At 35.5% G+C, this 22,775-nt stretch overlaps 1 protein-coding gene across 2 annotated transcripts in view; it reads right to left on the bottom strand.

Annotated features, from left to right (window-relative positions):
• The window catches only part of OSBPL10 (oxysterol binding protein like 10), a 114,138-nt gene that overhangs the window by 48,378 nt on the left and 42,985 nt on the right, over positions 1-22,775 (bottom strand). For both annotated transcript variants that reach the window (XR_015734274.1, XM_034403952.3), the window contains exons 2-4: positions 18,306-18,481; positions 17,695-17,774; positions 2,328-2,519 (exon numbers count right to left, since the gene is read on the bottom strand). Coding sequence is in view for 1 of the 2 variants with exons in the window: in XM_034403952.3 (XP_034259843.1) it covers positions 2,328-2,519; positions 17,695-17,774; positions 18,306-18,481 (448 nt within the window). In the remaining variant the exon portion in view is untranslated. The remainder of the gene's footprint in view (positions 1-2,327; positions 2,520-17,694; positions 17,775-18,305; positions 18,482-22,775) is intronic.

Genomic DNA, 22,775 nt, shown 5'->3' with positions numbered 1-22,775 from the left:
AACATATATATATATAAGAGAATGCTGCAGAAATGAGGATAACAGAGAGTTATATAATGTGAAAATAGGTAAAACATGGTTACAAAAAATATACTAAAAGAGAACAGAAACACTTAAAAGGAGAGAAAGGGCAACTCTGATGGAAATAAAAAGTGCTATGAAATATGTGGAGAAAGTTAAATGTGCCCATAGTACAATGACTAAAACTAAAAATAAAGATTCATAATGATTTGGAATGAAATGAAGTGAGAAAATGCTAAAAGAACTATTACAAAGATTTTAATACAAATACAGTGATAAACTCATAAACACTTCGAAAAGATAGAAAAAAATAGTAATTTCTTTTACTATTCTTTATTATAATAGTAAAGAATGGGAAACTGTTAAAATCTGGATATGGTTTGCTTATGTATGGAGTGGATTGGGCAATCGGTTTAATGTATGTGTAAAGGCTGCATCTTGGTCTAACAATTGGGAGAATGCTGTTACTAGGTAGCGAGATTGGTTTCTTCATTACCCCTAGAAAGTGTTTCTCAGAATCAAAATGTATACAAAGATTATAATTAGATGCATATAGAGTTCAAAGGTGGTATGAAATACCTTTTACCTGCATATTGTTACAATAAAACCAACTTCCCCAAAGTTTCATTGTATTTTTTTTATTGTTCATTTGTGTTCATTTTGGTGTTTGGATTTTTAAGGAGTACTTAATGGATGTAAGATTATACTAAATGCAGTGCAACAGAAAAAGTTTAAGAACCTTTGTTTTTTTTAAAAAAAAAATCAGATTTGGCATGATCTTTATTTCCAAAAACCTATCTGGAACAACACAGATTCCATAAGCATCCTTAAACGAAAAAACAGATAAAATTGAGCTAGGTTAGTAGAAACTATTCTGAGAACTAGACAGGTAGCAGGAAGCCATCTTAACAGTCTCTCATCTGGAAAACAGATGCTTTCTTATTGGCTATCTCTACATTACCAATTATTTTGGTTATAGACAGCTTCTTATGAGAACATGCATGATACATTCTAATTTAAAAATCATTACCAGCCAACAAATAATGCCGCTCATCTTCACCCTGCATTAAAACAATAACAACTGACATAATAGCTACTGCCTTGATATGTTGCTGACATATTTAATCTAACTTCAACTGCCAACACTGTACTACTAAGTAGATAACATTCTATAAAGCCTGAATTTAAGTAGTCATAATATATAGCTTTGATTTTTAAGAGAGGCAACCTAACTTAGTTAGGTACCCTAACAACTTTAAAATTTCAAATCCAATTATAAGGTATGTTAGCACAACTTATAATTTGATTATTTTATAAGAAATTGGACTAACGGAAAATAGCAAAGACACAAAATTTATATAAAAGAGAATTGCCTTACCCAAACCTTGGTACATTATGTGGTAGGTTTGAAATTCAACTGTTATGTAATGTATCAAATGCAAATCCTTTCAAAAATTTTGTTAAAGTTTTTCCCATTATATTTAAAAATTTACCATCAATAACCTCAATGTTTTGACTCTTTATGAAGTATTCAAGCCACAATTCCATTAGCAAAAAGTTTCACTGTTGAGGCTTTCCCTTTTTAAGAAATAATTACCATTACATGTTCATTACTTTGCATTGGAAAACAATAATTGCAGTTTGGTTGGGTTTTTTTCTTTTGAAGTTTGAAAACATAAGGACATTTGAAACAGAATAGTATTTGACAAATCCATGAAAGCATATAATTCTGCCTCAAAGGCAAAATATTAAATTGAATCCACATTATTCTAGTTTCTTCCTTCATCAAATACTGAACATTATTATTATAAATGTCTAATACTGAAAGACAAAGATTCATCTTTTTAAAAATGTAAAATCTACAGAATTAGGGTTTAAATCTCTCACATAACCTGCAAGCTGCCACAATGGGACACTTTTTTTCCCTCCAAAAAGAATGAATACACACATACAAATATAGGACCTGTTTTTTTATTTTATGATTGTCCAGTCTTACCAAGGCAGAGATTTTGTGAGAATATCCCTAAAATGCACTTGAAACTCCAATTAAGTTTAGCAGCCCAAAACACTTCAAAACATTTGCTTTACATAAATCCTTTACCAATACAACTTAGTAAAAGTTGTAAGTTCTTTAGTTGTAAGTTCTTAGCTTGTAAGAATTTCAACCATTAAGACAAATTATTAGTGTTAAATTTTATAGTATCATATAGTACTAAGAAGAAAAAAGGTCTAAATAATTATGTAACCATGTACTCCAGAGATTACATCACATTTTCACCCATAGAAGAATTTCACATAATTCTTACTTCTCTGACTCCATGAAGCTGGCCGGGGTACTGAGGTTTGGTTTTTCGGGCTACCACAGGAGATTTGTGATGTGTAATGGTAACAACTGGAGGCCCACACTGACTTACGATTTTTTGAGAATTGAGAGATGAGGAGTTAACAGTTCCAAGGGGCAACAAAGTCAAGCATTTTGCTTGTGAAGTCAAAGTGCTCTAGAAAAATGAGAAAGTTAAAGTAAAATGATATGAAAAATGAGGACTAAATAACAAAAAAATATTTGTACATGTGAAGAAATGAAAGCATTGTTATTTATTTATTTTTCTAAAGTAATATTTTTATCAATATGGCATTCAAAACAATCCAATAAAATAAAATGTTATCTACAATTACTGTCAATTAAGTGCCAAAAATCTTGTTAAAGAGGAGTTGCAATCTTTTCTATGACCTCTTGATGAAAAGAATGGAAGTTCAGGTCTTTCATGGATTGATGGCCATATAGAGAAAAGTTCTTTCCCATATGTCCAACAAGCACATTTTTGAAAATAGGGATAGCTTTAAGAAGGCTTTTATTTATTTTTTATTTATATTATTATTATTATTATTATTATTATTATTATTATTATTATTATTATTATTTGATTTATATGCCACCCTTCTCCGGAGACTCAGGACGGCTTACAATGCATTAAGCAATAGCCTTCATACTTTTGTATATTTATACAAAGTCAGCTTATTGCCCCCACAATCCGGGTCATCATTTTACCTACCTTAGAAAGGATGGAAGGCTGAGTCAACCTTGAGTCTGGTGAGATTTGAACTTGCAGTAATTGCAGGCAGCTGACGTTAATAACAGTGCTTTAGTCTGCTGCGCCACCATATTAATATCCAAGCAAGCTCATAATGAGAATAAATGATCTCCCAGCTACTCAGATCCTAATATGTTTAAAGTTTATGCTAAAATGAATAACTTGAATTCTGAAAATAACTTTTTTTCTTTCTAGTTTTATTTTATACAAAAAATTAGTTAAAATACAAAATACAAACAGAAAATTAAAAAAATTTTTTTTTCAAAGAACAGACAAAAAGAACATAAAACAAGACTTTAAAAAACTGCTTTAAAAAAAAACTTAACACATATTATCTCCCCTAATTGAATTCTGATTAATATATAATAATATTAATTTTCACCCTTTGCAAACAGCCCCCCTCAAATCTTTAAATACTAAATCTACTTGCAATACTAAATCTATTTATTAGCCTGTATTATATACATTATATACTGCATATAGTATATAGTAACCTATATACTATATTAATGAGCAAATAGTTAACAGGAAGAACAAAAATAATAAGAAAGGCAAGATTAAAGTTTCAAAACTGTTAACAAACTGTTACTATTATCAAGTTGAAAATTTACCATGGCATCTTATCTATCGCAAATCGTCCAAAAGATAACAGTGATTTGTCCTAGATCATATATTCATGTTTATTTCTTAATACCATCTCTTATTATATTTAACCAGGCAGCAATTGATAAATCCAATCTCCAAAATTGGTCTACATTCCCCAAAAAATCCAGATGGAATTGTTTTGCAGTTTAATGTGATAAATCCATTTCCCAATCTTCCTTAATCTTCTTAGAGAAAAGTAATTTGTCACTTCTCCACGCAGTCAGGTTTCTGCTGTTGTAAACAAATTCAGCTTGAACGTCAGAGAGGCATGTGAAATCAACTCAAAAGCTCTAAATCTGTGAATTCTAAGTATATAGGTGTCTAGGGAGATTCTTAATCATCCAGGTCATGGTTGCCCCAAAGGTGCTTTTTCAAGAGGCAACTGGACTTTATTTTTTTTAAGATGTTTCACTTCTCGTCCAAGAAACAGACCTGAAGAAGCTTCTTGGATGAGAAGCAAAATGTCTAAAGAAAAATCAGAAAGTCCAGTTGCCTCTTGAAAAAGCATTAAGAGACTAAGTCTATGGAGTTCATATTTCTTTCCAATGAATCTAATGCTTTCAGATCACATTCCTTTTGTGAGAATTTATCTATGGTTAGATGAATCATTTCACAACCATTATCATTTCAACAAACTTTTTTAAAAAAGCTTTATCATGATACATCATTGCTCTGTATAACTTGGCAACGATAGATAACAAACATAGGAAACCTCAGAATGAAAAAATAACTATAAAACAGGATATTTTTGGATATTTTGATCAAAAATTAAAAGAATTAAAAAGATAAGCTCCAAGCATTTTACAAATTAATAAAAGTCCAATATAGATGTAAATAAAATAAAAATACTTTCACTATCCCAAGCCGTGCTTTGCTTATAAAAAAGCAGAAGTTATTCAGAACAACAACATAAATCAAAGGGAAAGAGAAAAAAAAAAACAGAAGTCCAGCAGTGGGGTAAAATAAATCACTATTCAATTAGCTGGTCAACTTTCAGAGATTAAAAATAAAAATAAAACAAAAGCTTCAAAAAGTGAAGTTAAAATCCAAACATTCTTAAGAAAATGAACTGCTGGGAGAAAAGACAGATGCCCATGACTTTCTCATAACTCCCAGAGGGAACTGGAATCTTCAAGACTCCCCTTCCCAGGTGGATCCACAGACATCCAACAGCTATCTTGAGTCATTCCTAAGTGTTCCCATTCAAATCCAGGGAGCAGCTCTGCCAAAGAACCAGTTTTGACAGCAAAATTGGCAGATTGTCAGCAGGAAAAAGAAAAGTTCCTATCATTCAGCAACCATTTTAGGGAGGAATCGACCAGTACACATTTTTCAATCTGGAAATAAGATGATTCTGCATCATTACCACTTAGCAACCTAGCTACTATATTTTGCAATGACTGAAGTTTTCAGAGGTTCTTCAATTATAACTTTATTATAAATAGAGCACCTGTAGCTATCAAACTTAATATAATTAAAATATTTGCTACTAACATAACTAAATGTAAATGTGGATATGCATTCCTTCCCACTGCCACTACATGGAGATCCAGAAACAGTCAAATATCGCAGATTGCAAACCTGCTTTTCCAAGGAGAATGCAACCTCATTCATAGCAGGCTAAAATTGAATTCCAGATTGTGGCGTTTTTTTTCAAAAGTATCTCCATCTTATTAAGATTTGATTTTTATTTATTTATTCTTATCTAGTCCGTAATTGAACTGAGGCATGCCAAAGGAATCAGCTGTGAGAAAGCAGGGAGAAATATAAATGGCAACAGCTCTAAACCTTAAGATCATCTATCCCAGTAGTTCCTGTAGGCATGGAATAATCCAATGGACAAAATGGAATTCTCTGGGCATCTCCAGGTTAATAACTTAAATGTTAAACAACAACACATTTGCATGACCTTCTAGATATGGTTGACAGAAAGAAAACATTTTGTACTATGTGACATATCTAAATGTGCTATAGAACAGGAATCTGAAGGCGTCAAATAAGGTGAAGATGTTGAGTAGGACAGGATCCTGGGTGTACATACCAAATTTCAGCAGCAAAATGACCCAATCTTTGAAATGTACTGTTCATCAAAAAAAAAAAAAAAAAGTAAGAATCATCTTTGTGACTTGCAACATATGAAGCATTTTATAATGTAATAATAGCAAAACACAAATAGCTAATTTATCATGAGACAGGAGAATTTTGTCAAGGAAATGTAAAATAAATCAAGAGATGAACTGGTGACAGAGATATTCCTGGCATACAGGCTTGTCAAACTGGCAGCCCGCAGGCTGGATATGGCCCATGCAGGCGATGCTCACGCCGGCTCTGCAAAGGCAAAAAACATTGCGATATGTCACGATCTGATCTGCAATGCGATCGAGTTTGACACCCCTGATGGCATGCATAGATGACCTCTCCCTGATTACATCTGTCTGTCCAATTAGATTTAGAAGAGAAGGGTTAGAGAAGGCATGTTACAGTTATCATCTGCCAGAGACCTACATTCAGGAGGCAGGTCTTCTCTACTGCAATACCCACCTTATGGAATATCCCCCTCCCCCCTAAAGTTACATTAGCTTCTTCCTCATTATCACTCTGAACTATATGCCGGCAAAACCTTGAGACCTAGCTTTACCACCATTCCACAGAACCAGATGGCTCCACAAAGGTTGACCTTTTTACTTATGGTTTGTATATTTTAATTTGGTAGCATTTTTAATTTATAATAATTTTATATGTTTATAATTATTTTTATATATTTGTTGTTTTCATTGATTGTTGTATATCACCCAGAGTCACTTTTTGTAAAATGGGCAGCTACATAAATATGAGATAGATAGATAGATAGATAGATAGATAGATAGATAGATAGATAGATAGATAGATAGGTAGATAGGTAGGTAGGTAGGCAGGCAGGCAGGCAGGCAGGCAGGCAGGCAGGCAGGCAGGCAGGCAGACAGACGTCAATGGTTCTCTTATTTTCAATTATTAGAAAGATTTAAAGTAGACAAAAGAATTTATGATTTTGAACATTGTTAGACTGAGTTTGAATAGAATTGTATACAAGTGATGAACATATAATTGATAAAACATAAACTTTTCTTGATGTGTGAAACAGAAGAATAAGTGAAAGAATGTATGATAAAGAGGAGTAAAAATTTGATTACAATAATATACAAATAGGACAATGGGAAAATATGTTGTGGAAAGAACTGAAATTTACACTATGTTATCATTTTAAGGAGAATTTTATAAAATGATGTATTGTTGGTAAATATCATCAAGCTGTCTTGAATATATAAAAACATCTCATTTATGTTGGAAATCTCAACAAGAAGGGAACATTTCATCATGTTTGATGGATGCGTAAAAAAGCTAGAAAATTTTGGATTTAAATACATACACTGAAGTATGTGACAAACAGTTGGAAAAAAATCATGCAACTTTGTTTTTGTACATGAGCAACTTTATTGTATGTACAAAGATAGAAAGATTTAGTATTCACAAAGGAGGAATGGTTGGTGAAGACAATAAAACTTGCTGAAAAGTTGATTTCTTTAATCAAAGAAAATATCCACACAAAGTGTTGGCTAGAAATCTTTAGGGACAGCAAAAGAGGAACTTACGATTTATGGTTTTGATGATTAGATAGGATAAATTATAGAATGAAGAAAGTTGCAACCACGGAGTAAGAGATAAATTTATAATTGAACTGAAGCTACTTCTTTGTATCTTTTCTTTTTCTTTTTCTTTTTCTTTTTCTTTTTCTTTTTCTTTTTCTTTTTCTTTTTCTTTTTCTTTTTCTTTTTCTTTTTCTTTTTCCCTTTCTTGCATTTTCAGTTTTCTTCTAGTTGCTTTTTATTTATTTCTTTTACTTTATATAAGTTTGTATTTGTTTCCATATTTCTTTTTTAAAAATCTTAAATAGAAATATTAAAAACTTAAAAATAGGGATGAAAGTTGGAAACCTTCCAACATTTAAACAAAAAACTACAAAACACCACTGCCTAGTGAGATTGTCACATCATACAACCTCCTGAGACCCTCCAGAAAACTGCAAAAATAAGCTGCAACTTTTTAAAATATTGTCTATTTTAGCAGAATACCAGGAGCTTCCTCCATTGTAACAATGCTGACTTGTCACATTTAAAAACACTGTCTAAAATAAGCTGTCTCATAAGACTTTTAGAAGCAATTCTACCTAATTGCTTTCTAAGCTATTATTATTTAGTATTAGCGTATGGCATTGTTATATTAACCAGACTACAATTCTACTGCAGCTTGGCTGCCTGTTTACCAGCTCTGTTAGGTACACACTTGTATGCTTCCCACAATGCACCACAGGATTCAGTTTTAGTTCACCCAATCAATTCACCTAATCAATTATAACACTCAAACTCTAATTCAGGTTTTCCATTGCCATATTTTAAACTGATGCAAGATAGTGAACAATATCTTATTTCAATTATCTCTTAACAATATTAGGTTCTAGGTAAAGAAAAATATGATGGAGAAGACAAACATGCAAGAATATCAAGGAGAGAATGTCTATGTGAATGAGAACCACAGAAATTACCTTGGAGTAATAAACAAACGAAATTAATAAAATATGAGTTCAGCCCAGGGAAACAAGAAAATGTGCTACAAAAATTAAAGTTCTACAATTCAGGGCTGTCCAAACTTGACAACTTTAAGACTTGCGGACTTCAATGCCCAGAATTCCTCAGCCAGCTTTGCTTGGAGACCCCTGCTCTACGTTAACACTTTTTGGTATAAAAGACAGGGAAGGAAAAATGCTGTATGACATTCAAAAGGTGGTTTCTATCATTTATATCCATACAGTAACATTTCAGTAAATCTTGTGGAGCATTTCCAACCTTGCCTACATCAAAGGGTTGACATCAATTATCCACAGAAAGTTTGAGTCCTGTCAAGATATATGCATACAACATCACTGCTCTATGAGCTGCACCAGGTACAATTCAAGGTGCTGATTGTCACCTATAAAGCCTTACATCAGGGGTGTCAAACTCACGTCATCACAGCGGCTTCATGTGATGTATCGGGCCTTTTTTTCCCTTCAGTAAACTCGGCATGGGCGTGGCCAGCGTGTGACGCATCCAGTCCGCGGGCCGCGATTTTGACAGCCCTGCCTTATATGGTACAGAGCAAGTTATCTATAGATACCATTTGCCTCCAATCTTTTCTGTTCATCCCAGCAGGTTTGATAAGATGGGTGTGCTCTGGATCTCTTCTATTAAGCAGTGACAACTTGCCTTCTTTGTCATGCAAAACAGTATTTCCCCTGAGATTTGTAAGGCTGCAATCCTGTTGGTCTTCTGCAAGGCTTTAAAGATCTGACTTCACTCTCAAGTATTCGAGCTAAAGGGTTAAGTGAGCCCTGTTTCTATTTAATTTGACTGTAAAAATAAATGGTTTTCTTTGGGCATCTGGTGAGCTGAATATTGATTGTTAGCATGTAATGATCTAAACAATTAACAATAATTAAAAATAATAACTATTTTGTTTACTTAATGTTAGTGGCTTAGAGTTAACTGCTGCATGGTGAGAGACCGTATAAATTGTTTAAGTAAATACATAAAAGTAAACAGGCACAAGAGATTAATGGAGAAAACAGACAAGAATAAAATGAAAGAGCATTATAATAATTCCTTATGATAAACAAAAATAAAATGATGGTATTTTAATATTATTCAGCAGTTGAAGCTGCTAAAATGGCATTGATAAAATGAAACACCTGAACTAATATGAACTGGGAAAAAGGAGAGAGAGAAAGGAACACAGTAAATACCATGTTCAGAAAACTTGAGAAAAAGAAATACTAATACCACAGCCCTAGAAATATTTAAATTAGTTTACAAAAGACCAATGGCCAGCCAGCTCAAAGGAGTTCTAGCTAAAGTTGTGCATCCACACTCCTTTCACTGCCCTTTCAACTTTAGACCTTTCAACTTTAAACCTGTCAGCTGAAATTTCTGAAAGTAACTTCCAAGAAAGAGCTTAAAGCAAGTATTAGGCTTTTCTTTTTATAAAGAAAAAAACTAGTTATTTTCATCCGTGGAACCAATTCAGTAATAACCTTCACTGTTAAGAAATATGATAATTCTTTCTAGAAAGACAATAGGATGTTGAAGTGTAAAGATACTAAGACAATCTTAGAACAGAAAGCTATGATCCTTGTACTACATAAGAAGTTTATAACTATAGGCATTCCTATAGGCCCATGATGGGGAACCTACGGCACACGTGCCAGAGGTGGCACGCAGAGCCCTCTCTGTGGGCACACATCGCTGCGCCCCAAGACATTGGCCCAACCCGGCCATGGCCAACACCACCTTCGCTAACATGAGGGCTGGCAGGGTGGGAATGGGATCCGGGAAGAGGGTACAATGGAAAGGAGGACAGCCCGCAGCTGAGGAGCGAGCACAAACTGTGGCGGCTTCCTCCTCCTCCTCCAAGAAGAATGGTGAGGCTTTGCCCCAGCCAACAGGGAGCAGGTCAGGCAGGGTTGGCAGGCTGCTTGGGGAGGGGGCAATCATGGTGCTTAGGTGGCTGCCACCACCAGCAGCTTGCATGCTCCAACTGAAGCTGGAATTCGCCGTGCCGGGGGAGAAATGAGAGGCCTTGCTGTCCCGTAGGGCTTGCCACTACTTGAATAGGGAGGACGAGGAGAAAAATCGCTGTTCAGTTGTCTCTTCCTCCCCGCCACCGTTACCAGCAGCTTGAGTGCCCCAACTAAAGCAGGGATTGCGCACGCTCTGTCTCTCATACACATACACACACAGAGTTTGGAAAGCCCCCTCCTCTCTCTCGCTGTGGTGGCAGTTGCAGCGCTTCAGTGCTTGGCTGGAAGGGCGCTCAAGTAGGCTGATGCAGGGCGTTGGGGGGCAGCTCCACACCCCTCCCCTTGCTTCATACCCAAACCGCCGCCCCCCGGCCTCGTTGTTCAGGTGTTGCCCGTGCCATTGCCAAGAATTTGGTTGCCCTGGCTGAAGTACGGATCGCTCTTTCTCCCATACACACACACATACACAATTGGATTGCTCTCTTGCTCTCTCTGTCTCTCTATCTTGCCCCATTTGCATGAAAGTTCCGTGGGACAAAGAGGTCTCATTAAGTAGTTAAGTGGAAAGTAGTTGGTGGGGAGGAGCAGGAGACTGGCAAACACTTTTCGCGCCAAGAATAAAAGTTTCTGGGACCCTGACTCTCGGCAAAAGAGGATGGGTGGCTGAATCTGCGCGATATTATAGCACCCAGGAGTGTCCATTCTCAGCACAAAAAGCATTCCCCAGCCAACTCTCCTCTCCCTTCCTCAAAGGCAAAGAAACAAACAAGAGAGGAGACAGATGTTTGCAAGGTAAGTGAGTCCTTGTGGCAGGAAGGGAAGGAGAAGCATGAGGTATCTTAGTGGTTGGGGAGGCCTTGAGGGCCTGTTCTATCACTAGGCCCCCCCATGGCAGAGTCTCTACAGGAAAGCATTTTAAGGATTATGTATTAATAGAAAAGCAACTAACTTACCTCTGTTCTTAAATGCTAAAGCTGTTGCACATAAAAAACAGAGGAGCTCTGATCAACTATCAGAGCCATCATTTTGACAGTTTTGCTGTAATGTAGTCTGTGGATGCCCCCATGAAATGCAAGCATGGGATCAACTGAGCCTGGTTTGTTCTCAGTCTTTTAAGTGGCCACAAACTACAAGCAAAAGTAGCATTTGATCAGAAGGCGAGGAGGCATCGAGAAATGTTTCCCCTTTTGCATTTGAGCACCCAAGACAGGAATGACAAAGAAAAAGAAGAAAAGAGGGGAAGAGCAAGGAAGCAAAAAGAAGGAAAGAGGTGAAGGAAGAAGAAAGAATGGCATCGGACCGGGGTATTTACGAGACCGCCTTCTGCTACCAATAGCCTCTCACCTACCAGTACGGTCCCATAGAGAGGGGCTTCACAGGGTGCCGTCGGCCAAACAGTGTCGACTGGCGGCCCCCAGGGGGAGAGCCTTCTCTGTGGGGGCACCTACCATCTGGAACGAGCTCCCCCCAGAGATATGGAGGATCCCGGACCTGCGTACGTTTCGTCGTGCTCTCAAAACTTTTTTATTTCAGCAGGCTGGCCTGGCCTAACTCTCCTCTTTTAAATTTTTAATTCGTGTGATTTTATAAATTGGGTGTTTTAATCTGTGTTTCGGCCAAAATATTTAATAATTTTAAGGGATTTTTAAAATATTTGTATTATCTGTATTTTATCTTGGCTGTTCACCACCCTGAGTCCTTCGGGAGTAGGGCGGTATAGAAATTTGATTAATAAATAAATAAATAAATAAATAAATAAATAAATAAATAAATAAGAATGAAGAGGGGGGGGAAAAGAAGAGAAGGAAGAAAGGAAGGAGATTATAATGAGAGAGTGAGGATCTGAGGTAAATCCTGCCTTTGCACTCGACTGCCAACAGCCCTGCTGCCTTTTGCCATCCCTTGTTCCCCTCTCCTCACCTCTCCTGGTGGTCCCCCATCCTATCACTGAGGTTGCTTTGGTTACAAAGCCAGGTCTCCTCATAAGGAGAGGGAGTGGGCCTCCTTCTGACCCACATACTTTGCCCTCCCACACACACGAGCAACCTGGCCAAGGAGAGCAAGCATAGCAGCAGTGGGAGCTGGCCACAGCCATGACGGCCCCCGAAGTCAACCACAATCCTGATTGAAATTGAGTTTGATACCCCTGGACTAACAGATGACCTGAGTGCTGCATGTGTTGCTCTCAAACTTACGAAGTATGAGCCAAGGTTAGAAAAATTATCAGCGTGCATACAACAGCAAAAGTCATATTAATCAAAAGCATCCCAAATGCAAACATTAACTTTTCAATAAAAAGCAGTTTGATTCATTGAAACCTCTGTTATTGTGGGGGATTTTTCAGAGAAAAGATGTATGACGTTAATCACATATGAGTTGTTTTTTCTAAACTAAAGCCTCATTATTCAGGTTAAATTGCCATGTTGGCATTTGTGATAAATAAGTGGGTTTTGGGTTGCAGTTTGGGCATTCAGTCTCTAAAAGGTTTGCCATCACTGCTATAGGCAATGCATATATACAATGCAAATTAATCAAGCCAAGTAGTATGTACATTATTTATTAAACAAATTTCTATTTTTCCACAATAAAATAAGGCTCCTCGCAGCTTACATAAAATATTTTTAAAAAATTTTAATCATTCACAGAATAAACTTTGCAATAAAACTAAAAGAAACATGATCAAATATGAATAAAAACAAATTAAAGATGGCATTATAAAAATAAAGGATCTTTAAAACAATTCTGCTTAATAGTTTCTAAAACATCCTAAAGAAGGGAGTTAGTCTGATCACTACAAGAAGTCTTATTGCTTCAACAACATAAATCTTCCAGAAATCTGAGTTTATAACAGTTTAACTTAACTGGTCAATTCAGAAATGATTGGAGTAGATGTTTTGAAGATATCCAGGCATCAAGCCATAATGCTTACCTAAGGGATCTGCAAGGGCAGATTTCTTTTTCTTCTTTTTCCTCACCAAAAAAGGTAGGTGCAAACAATGGGAAATTTAGGGCAAAAGAAGAGAGTTCAAGATTTTAAAACACAAAAGAAAAAAAGGAGAAAGAAAAAGGCAAAAATAAAAATGGGAAAGGAGAAAAATAAAAAGAAATGAAAGATGTTATACATATTTAGAATTGAAATATGAATAGTAGTAAGAAATGAGAAATCATGATTGTAAAAATGAAATGAATAATAATTGGAATATTTGTCTTTGTATTTTTGAAATCTAGACAATGATAAGTTTTTATTTTTTTTATTTCTTTTAGAAATATGAATAAGTATAAACTGTAACAATTGAAATACCTTTAATGGTATATGGTGGTGAAAGTAAAAAGGATTAAGTTGTAGTTTGGATAACAGCTAGAACATTTTTAAATTTAATTAGGGAAATTGAAATGTTTTTAATTATATATTGTAAAGAAAATAGAAATGATTAAGTTGTGATTTGGAGGATTATGTGGGCAAAACTATTTGTGTTATTGGGAGAGTTTAAGATGTGAAAATGAATAACATAAGGGGAAAACTCTATTTAACTAGGGAATTGTAATAATTGAGATACTATTAATTGTAGATTGTGTTGAAAGCAGAAATGGTTAAGTTGTGGTTTGGAGGAATATATGAGGGAAATTATTTGGTTTATTATTATTGGTAAATATAATTAATTGATTTGTAAGAAATTGGATTGAATGGAAATAATTGGAATGTTCATGTTCATGTTGATTAATATACAAAAAAAGATAGTTATATAACTAATTGATTTATATTAAAACGTTGAATTTGTATTAAACAATTGTAATATTACATAATTAACTAATGTGAGGATGGCTATAAAAATAGATGACAATGGGAAGGGGTATAATATAGAATAGAAGGAAAAAATTGAATTTGATTAAGATTAGAGATGAGGATGAAGGGTAATATTGGTTTTTTTAAAAAATAGATGAGGAATAAATATGGCAAAAAGGAAATATAGAAATTGTAAATTTAATTGAAATGACTAAACACTGGTTAAATTTGTGAACCGGCCAACTACTCTGTTCAAAGAAAATACATTGTATGTTTGTATGTGTTTTTGTCTAAAAAATAAATAAAAAAATTTATAAAACAAAACAAATCAAAAAAGGTAGTTGTGTCTTATACTCCGAAAAATACGGTATGCTATATGATTCCAATATTCAGAATCATAAAGTATGTTGGCTGCTGCATTTTGGACTAATTGTAATTTCCACCTAGTCTTTAGCCCCAAGTACAGTGCATAATAGGAGGCCAACTGGGTGGTGATGAGGGTATGAGTTACTTTAGCCAGATCCATCTCCCCTAGGCAGGATTGCAAATAATTAATCAAAGCTGTATGTAGGCCCCTGTGGCTATGGCTTACTGTTTCAACAACAGACAAGATTCAGAAGGATCCCCAAGTTATGAACAAGTTCCCTGATGGGAAATGCTTGCCTGTCAAGGAACAATTATAGTGGTGACCGATTCCCATTATATCGAAACCCATTCCAATTTATTAGAGTTGAGTTTTCAGCTAGACTGGCAATCTCCAAGTGCTGGGAAAGAATATAACAGCATCCCCCTTGCAGCCTGGGGCAGAAATGTGCATTGGATATCATCAGTTTACTGACGATATCTCCCAGTGATCTCATATAGATGTTAAAAAGCAGGAAAGAGAGGAATGATCCCTAGAGCATCCCACACATGGGGCCACTGAGCCAGCCCCTCATTACCCACCATGCACTGAAAAATGAAATGGCAAAACAGCATTCAATGTTGCAGATAATCCAATAAGATATTATTTTGATGATACCAAAAGTAGATGAAAGGGCTAATAAGAGGGGGATAAGGGTGTATTAGCCCCATCCAAATCTTGAAAAGAGATTATCTAAGAGAATTAGCAATATTGTATCCATACAGAATGTAGGGTCTTTCTTTATAGTGTTGTGGAACTGATGCAATGTCATCAACTCAACAACCTTTCCAATAATGGGCAGATTGAAGACAGGCCAGTAATTCACCAACACTACTGGATTCAGGGATGGCCTTTTTGGGAGGGAGACTCTGGAACTCCCCCTCTCATAGTGATATGATGACAAATTCCCACATCCAAATGGCCATCACTCCACCCATTTCCTGAACAAACCAGGAAAGGCAGTGAGTTGTTCCTCATTTTACTATTTTTCAAATCACTGCAGTTGTTAAATTTGGACTCATCCATTGACTTTGCTTGTTGGAAGCCAACTAGAAAGATTATAAATGGTGATCACATGATCCCTGGACAATGCAACTGAATTTGGTTTCCCCCATTGACTTTGCTTGTTGGAAGCCAACTGGGAACATTACAAATGGTGATCACATAACCCCTGGACAATTCAACTATCATAAATACATGTCAATTGCCAAGCACTCAAATTTTGATTACATGACCTTGGGGATGCTGCAATGGTCATAAGTGTGAAAAACGGTCATGTCACTTTTTTCAGTGTTATTGTAACTGGTTGTAAATCAAAGATTACCTGTATCTTGAACATACAATTGAACTATTTGTTGCAAACCTGTTGCAAACTATAACAAATCTTGTATTTCAGAAATATGACTTGAAAACCTGTCTTAGGATACTTCAAGCTGCATCCAAGAAGTACTCTCTCTGTTCCTATTCAATTTCATTGTACACATGCTGTGCATTGACAATAAAGGTTTGATTTAATTTGATTTGATTTGATTTGCAAAGAAACTGGCACACATTTACCAAAAATCTATGTTTATTTTAAGTAGATAGTTTCATAGCCTGAATATAAATAATTGAACTCCTTTAATGAATCATGTTACATTTGTTATAGCTAGCCCATCTTTCCTGAGGAAAATTAAGACATCGATATACACAACTAAGTTCAATGGCTGTATTCATATGTTAACAGAAGTTTTAACATCCATCATTTGTTATGTGTGGCTCTGCAGCTAGTTAACTCATCCAGTAATGCAAACCTCTATGAGAGCTGAATTCATATTTCATGCTAAATCAAAACAAATAAACCACATCATGTTTGGTGATGTGAATCTGTCTACTGTAACGACTTATTATAAGGGATTACCCAAGATATTAGAGTAGTCAATATCACCCAATATCATTAATTTTGGCATGCATTTAATTGCAATGAAAGGAAGCATCAGACACAAATATCCTATCTCATCACATGCTTCATTCTAAAGAGTTATTGTGGATTTGCATAAGTCACAAAAAGTTCTATTAAATAGAAACAAAAAATCTTTTTTATAAACCCAAATCAAAATATGGCATGATAGCACAGTTAATGAGTTTTTATTGATGACTTCCCATGAGAAATTGGAGGGCAGAAGAGCTCTGGGTGATCATTATCCCCTAATTCTTATTAGCAAAAGCAACAGAGTTTCAACAGTGCAATTATTTGACTGCTTTGAAATATTTGGTTCTAATTTTAGCCAACATTGAGTTATTTTACTTGCTTCAAAGGCAACCAGACCTACAGAGAAAATTCTGGGATGGTGGTAGCTTGACCCCAGTTTCAAAAGAAATTCATTATTTTGGAAATCCTAATTTTAAAAAGGCAGTGAAAAGAGGGTGGGGGGTTTGGGGATGCCTGAACAGAAAAAGAAAAAAAGTTTCAGATCTGTAAAGTTTTTAAAGATTTTGAAAAATTGCAAAGAAAATTTAGGTTGCCAAAAAAGTCTTTAAATCCATTGAAATATTTGTTGATTTCTCAGTTTGGATCTGATATATTGGCAGACTCTGAAACTTTTAAACTACTTCACACACTTGAAAAGATTTCACTTGAAAAAAATATCAATCTGAATCTCAGTTATATAAACAACTGAAGAGGAAATGTAAAATTAATGTTGATAACAAGACTTTTAAAATAAAAAATGGAATATCTTATTTCCTCTATCAGTACTTTTGTGGTCTAAAGGATATCAAATATGTCTTCGATCTTCAAATGTAATTAACCCATAAAAATCATATTTTTCATAAATAGAATAGAACAGAACAGAACAGATCTTGGAGGTCTTCCAGTCCAGCCCCCTATGTATGTATGTATGTATGTATCTGTATATATATAATCTTCAACTTCTTAATTAATTATATGTATAATTGTGTCTACAGTGTTATAGGGATTACAAGAGACTACAGTGTACAGGCATGCAATGGGAAAATATTGATATTAAAACTTGGTAGTTATCTTTTTATAGCATTTTTATTCTGTGGAAGTGGAACATTAATATTGAAGCCCTGCAAATTTAACCATTTAATTGGGTTTTATTATTACAACTTTTACTTGCCCTAACATCATGCAACTTTCTTGTCCTGTAATTTTTACCTTCAAATTATTTTCTGTGTGATACTTGGCACAAGATCGAAGTTGAGTCACCCAGTACTGTCTCTCCTTTGTATCACCAGCTAGAAATAAACACACATGAAATAATCTATAACATAGTTTAAAAGCATACTAAAAGCAATTTGTTGCTTTGAAAATGCCCCATGTTCTCAAATGCCCTGTGTTAAAATTAAGGTATTCTGATGAGTGAAAATTGATTTGTCTATCTTGCTTTTAAATATGAGGTATATAAATTAATCCCAATATATCAAAATATTTACTTACAATTTAAATACATATTGATAAATCAAGAAGTCTATCTTCCTGTAAGCAAACATGCCCCACAATATGAAATGTACAATTCAGGGAATTCTATTATATATTCTTCTTGTAGTTGACTAATTTAATTAAATCAATAGACTTTCAATAACTTTTTCAGCCTTTAAAGTTTTAATTCTAAACAATTTTTACAATACAAATACAAATATAAATCTCATGCCATTGTACTAATTTACATGTGAACATTAATAGGAGAAATGCAGAGCCTTACTTTAATTTTAGCAAAAGTGTTTATCACAATTAACATAGTTGGACGATCATTAAAGAAACTATACCTCTCAGTTTATACATTTCTCCATTAGCAGAATATACCACCAACATGTTTGGAGCTTCATCACTAAGAGAAACTATAGCCCCAGCTAAAGATAAGATTCCTCGAGGTTTCTGGTTTTTACTCTGTTCATTTACAAAGTACTGTAGAATTCCAGTCTCAAAGTCCAATATAAAATACCTGTTAATTAAAGAAAATAAAGATACATAAGTTACTTTTCTATGGATAATTTATTTTGAAATTCAGAAAAATAAAAAGCTAAAACCAATACATGTAATAAATGTAGACATTTCATATATATTTTTGACAAATTAAAATTTGCCTTTGTTCAGTAAGAAATTTAAGGCTGAAAAATAAAATATTCTTGAAATACCTAGAAAGGGCGAAGTCATCTTGAGGTTACTCACTGGAATGATTTAATATCTATAATACAAGATACTGTTTTAAGATTAAAGTACTGTACAATTGATAGATGGTGGTCTCTATCTCTTGAAATTAAAGGGGCACAAGACTATTCAAACAGAAAATAAATTAAAACTCTAAACCAGTGATGGCTAACCTTTTTGCCATCGCGTGCCAGGAGAGGGGGTAGCGGGGGAGGTTCGCGTGTGCGGCTGCCCACACCCATAATTCTATGAGCCCTGCCTGCGCATGCATGCACAGCCCCCCTTGCCCCTCCCACTCCTGGCACGTGATGGCCCGGTAGGCCCGTTTTTCTTTCTTACCTGGCTCCAGATCCTCTCTATGCATCTGGGAAGGGTGAAAAGAGCCTTTCCCACTCCCTCAGAGGCCTGAAAGGGCCCATTTCCCAACTCCCAGTAGGACAGGAAGTGACTTTTTTGCTGTCTCCAGCCTCCAGAGCCTCTCTAAGAGTCTCTGGAGGCTTGGAATAGCAAAAAAGTCACTTCCTTTCCCACCGGAAGTTGCGAAATGGGCCCTTTCAGGCCTCCAGGGAGTGGGAAAGGCTGTTTTCACCCTTCCCAGATGCATAGAGAGGATCTGGAGCCAGGTAAGAAAGAAAAACAGGCCTTCCCCACCCCATCCCCAGGCCCTCCGGAGGTAGGAAACAGCCTGTTTCCCTACTTCTGGTGGGCCCAGAAGGCCCAAAAATCAGCTGGCCGGCGCATGCATGCGCGCCAGAGCTGAGCTGGCATGCCCACTGATATGGCTACGTGTGCCACCTGTGGCATGCGTGCCATAGGTTCATCATTATGGCTCTAAACCATTGCATTGAAAACTCAAAGGTGTCACATATACAAATAGTCCTCAACTTACAATAGTTCATTTAGTAACCGTTCAAAGTTATGGCACTGAAAAAAGTGACTTATGACTGTTTTACACACTTACAACTACTGCAACATCCCCATGGTCACGTGATCAAATTCTGTTAGGATATGGTTTGAGCCTAACAAGTTGTCCAGGCAATATTTGTGTACTGTAACTTTACTCTGTAAATGTATTATGTGACTTTAAAGTTTTTCTTGCTGATTCATTGTAACGCTGAGTCATGCTGTAATTAGGTAATCACTGGTTGTGAGAGTATTTAAGCAAGGTATTGTAATGTGTTCAGTTGCTGCTATGATATGCTGCCATTGTGTATGAAGATGATGTAATATGCTACCAGAGTATGATAAGCTACCATAGTGTGAGGAGTGCTATTCATTGTGCTATCATCGTTTGATGGATCTGCTACCATTGTGGTTTGTGAACCAGAGTGAGTTTGTTATTCTAACCAACTACTGTTTGTTTCGTAAGAAGATATCTGTAACTACTGGACTGATTTACTGGCAAAGACTTGGAATTTGTTTAAAGACTATGAGACTGTTTTTCTACTATAAAGTAAGCTTTTGATAAACCAGTTTGCATATCTCTTATTCATTGTTCTCAGCAACGTTTCCTTGTGCATTTACTCTGCTGGTTGGTAACACAACACCAATATCCTTAACAAATTCAAATGTTTGGCAACTGGTTTATATTTATGACGGTTGCAGTGTCCTGAGGTCACATGATCAGCTTTTGCAACCTTCTGACAAGCAAAGTCAATGGCGAAGCCAGATTCACTTAATAACCATGTTATTAATTTAACAAATGCAATGATTCACCTAACAACTATGGCAAGAAAAGTCATAAAATGGAGCAAGGTCACTTAACAAATGTTTCACTTAGCAACATAAATTTGGGCTCGGTTGTGGTCATGTTGCTTATAATTCTTCTTTTAATTATAGGCCCAATAATTAGTATGCGAGATATGAGAATTCAAAACACTGTTTTATTTACATGTTTCTTTTCACAGGAGATCATCAGGCAAGGCAAAGGATTCTGACAGGAACAGCTGCTTATATATACAGTGGGCGGAGTCAGAAAGGTAAGGAGGAGTCAGGGGGGAGGAATGTGGCACACTTCATATTTTGACATATATATATATATATATATATATATATATATATATATATATATATATATATATATATATATACAAGCTTAATTATACAAATGTATATAGTTAGGTATTTTTCTTTGTAACAGGTCATAACTCAAGGACTACTTGTATTACACTGAGTTTACAATACTTTTTGATACAGACAAATTTTCAGAAATTAAAAGTTAACTTGCAACTTCAGCCAAATCAGTCATTTTTGTGCTGATGAAATCTGCCACACAAATGTAATGAAAATTTCATTATCATAAATGAGCTTACCTATTGCTTCAAACATTTTAATCTCTCAGAATTCCAATTCAAACAAATAATTAAATAGTTTGCAGCTGTTGTAGTTAGTTTCCACTGAAATTAGGTGGTTATAATTAACTTGCCTTGATTTTTATAAAGGCAAGGTGCAACTTGTTTTAGTATGTGCTCTTTTTAAATTTTCACTTCACTACTGTTTCAAAACCAAAATATTAAACACAATTTCAAGTGGAAAAGATTTTGGTTCTTTTTTTTATAGTGATCCTCATTTTTACACATTTTCTTGAAAATAAATTCAATGAATCAAATATGAGGTATATTGAAATGTGACCTTAGCAACACAACTTTATTAAGAAAAAATCAGCATTTTACCTTATGCCTTATTCAACAAATACAAGCTGTAAGAGCAGATCCTGGCATAGCAAAACTGGAAATGATAATTGTATCCATTATTAAAAAAATTAAATGTGAGAATCAGGATGACTTAATCAAATTGAAAAACTGCCACTGCTTATAATAAAGTCTTTAACTTTTCTAAACAGCAAATTAGGATTATATAATTGCATTTTTCTTCATCCAAGTATAAGCATTATACCACTTATTGCTACTCAAAAAGATACACCAGAAATTAAATATTTCGATTTATTCTCAATTTGATGTCTTTCTAAAGACTAATCAAGTCCCAATGTTTTCGTCTTAAGTTGGTGAGAGTTTCAGAGATCAACAAATGGTAACCCAAAGGTGATTTTTCAGCAAATAATTGGACTTTCTTTTCTTTGAAGACGTTTTGCTTCTCATCCAAGAAGCTTCTTCAGCTCTGATCGGATAATGGGGAATGGAAGGATTTATATTACTGGAGACAGCTGGTAATTTTTCCATTTGCCTCCTGAAAAAGCACCTTTGGGACAACCAAGATCTAGAAGACTGAGAATCTCTACAGATTCTGTAGAGTTGCCATTTAACAAATGGCAACATACCCATATATACCCACATACAAAAATCACATGATTTTTCACTCACATGATAAGTATCAAAATACTTCTCTATCCAGGAAGTATTCATATTCAAATATCCACCTTCACATCAGTGGGGGGTTGCTACCCCCCCCACTGCCGGATCGGGCAAACCGGTAGCAGCGGCGGCGGGAGGCTCTGCCCACCTGCCCGGACATCTCTGCGCATGCGCAGAAGTTTCTGCACATAAGCATCATGCGTGTGCGTGAGTGCGCCAGCGCACCAAGCAGTAGCAACCAAAATTAAAACCCACTACTGATTCACATGTTCTCAAAGGCCAGAGGAAAGTAGTAGCTTGGAGAGGCATCTGGCAAATACACAGCTTCCTTCTGTCTCCTGGATCTTCCTGCCCTGCCACCCTCAGTCCTGCCCTCAAATCTTCTAACTTTGCTCCCAGGCCCTGCTCTACTGTCTTTGGGCCTAGCTTTGCAGCACTTCTACCCTACAACCTCTGCAATTTCCAGCTCCTCTCATAGACAAGAAATATGCCTGTACAAGTCATTTAAAATTTTCAACCCCATTTGGGATTACTCCAAAGAATTGCAATCTATAGTTTGGGAACCCCTGCTCCAAAGCATTCCAGTTTACCTTTAGTCTATGAACCTGCAAATTTTTAAATCAAAACTTATCCATGGAATGCATGTGTGTACATTTATTGTTATGTACGTGATAGGAATAAGTGAATGGTTTTCAAAATGTAAAATTGAAAGAAAAATTTAAAATTAAATCTGTGGTGTAGTGGAAATTTATTGAGTGGAGAAACAAGCCTGTCAAG

This window comes from Pantherophis guttatus, chromosome 4 (genome assembly GCF_059756535.1).
Source record: "Pantherophis guttatus breed Tessera chromosome 4, ASM5975653v1, whole genome shotgun sequence".
Classification (NCBI taxonomy): Eukaryota; Metazoa; Chordata; class Lepidosauria; order Squamata; family Colubridae; genus Pantherophis; species Pantherophis guttatus.
The sequence above is the reverse complement of the archived record's forward strand: the minus strand, read 5'-3'. Positions and strand labels throughout refer to the sequence as shown.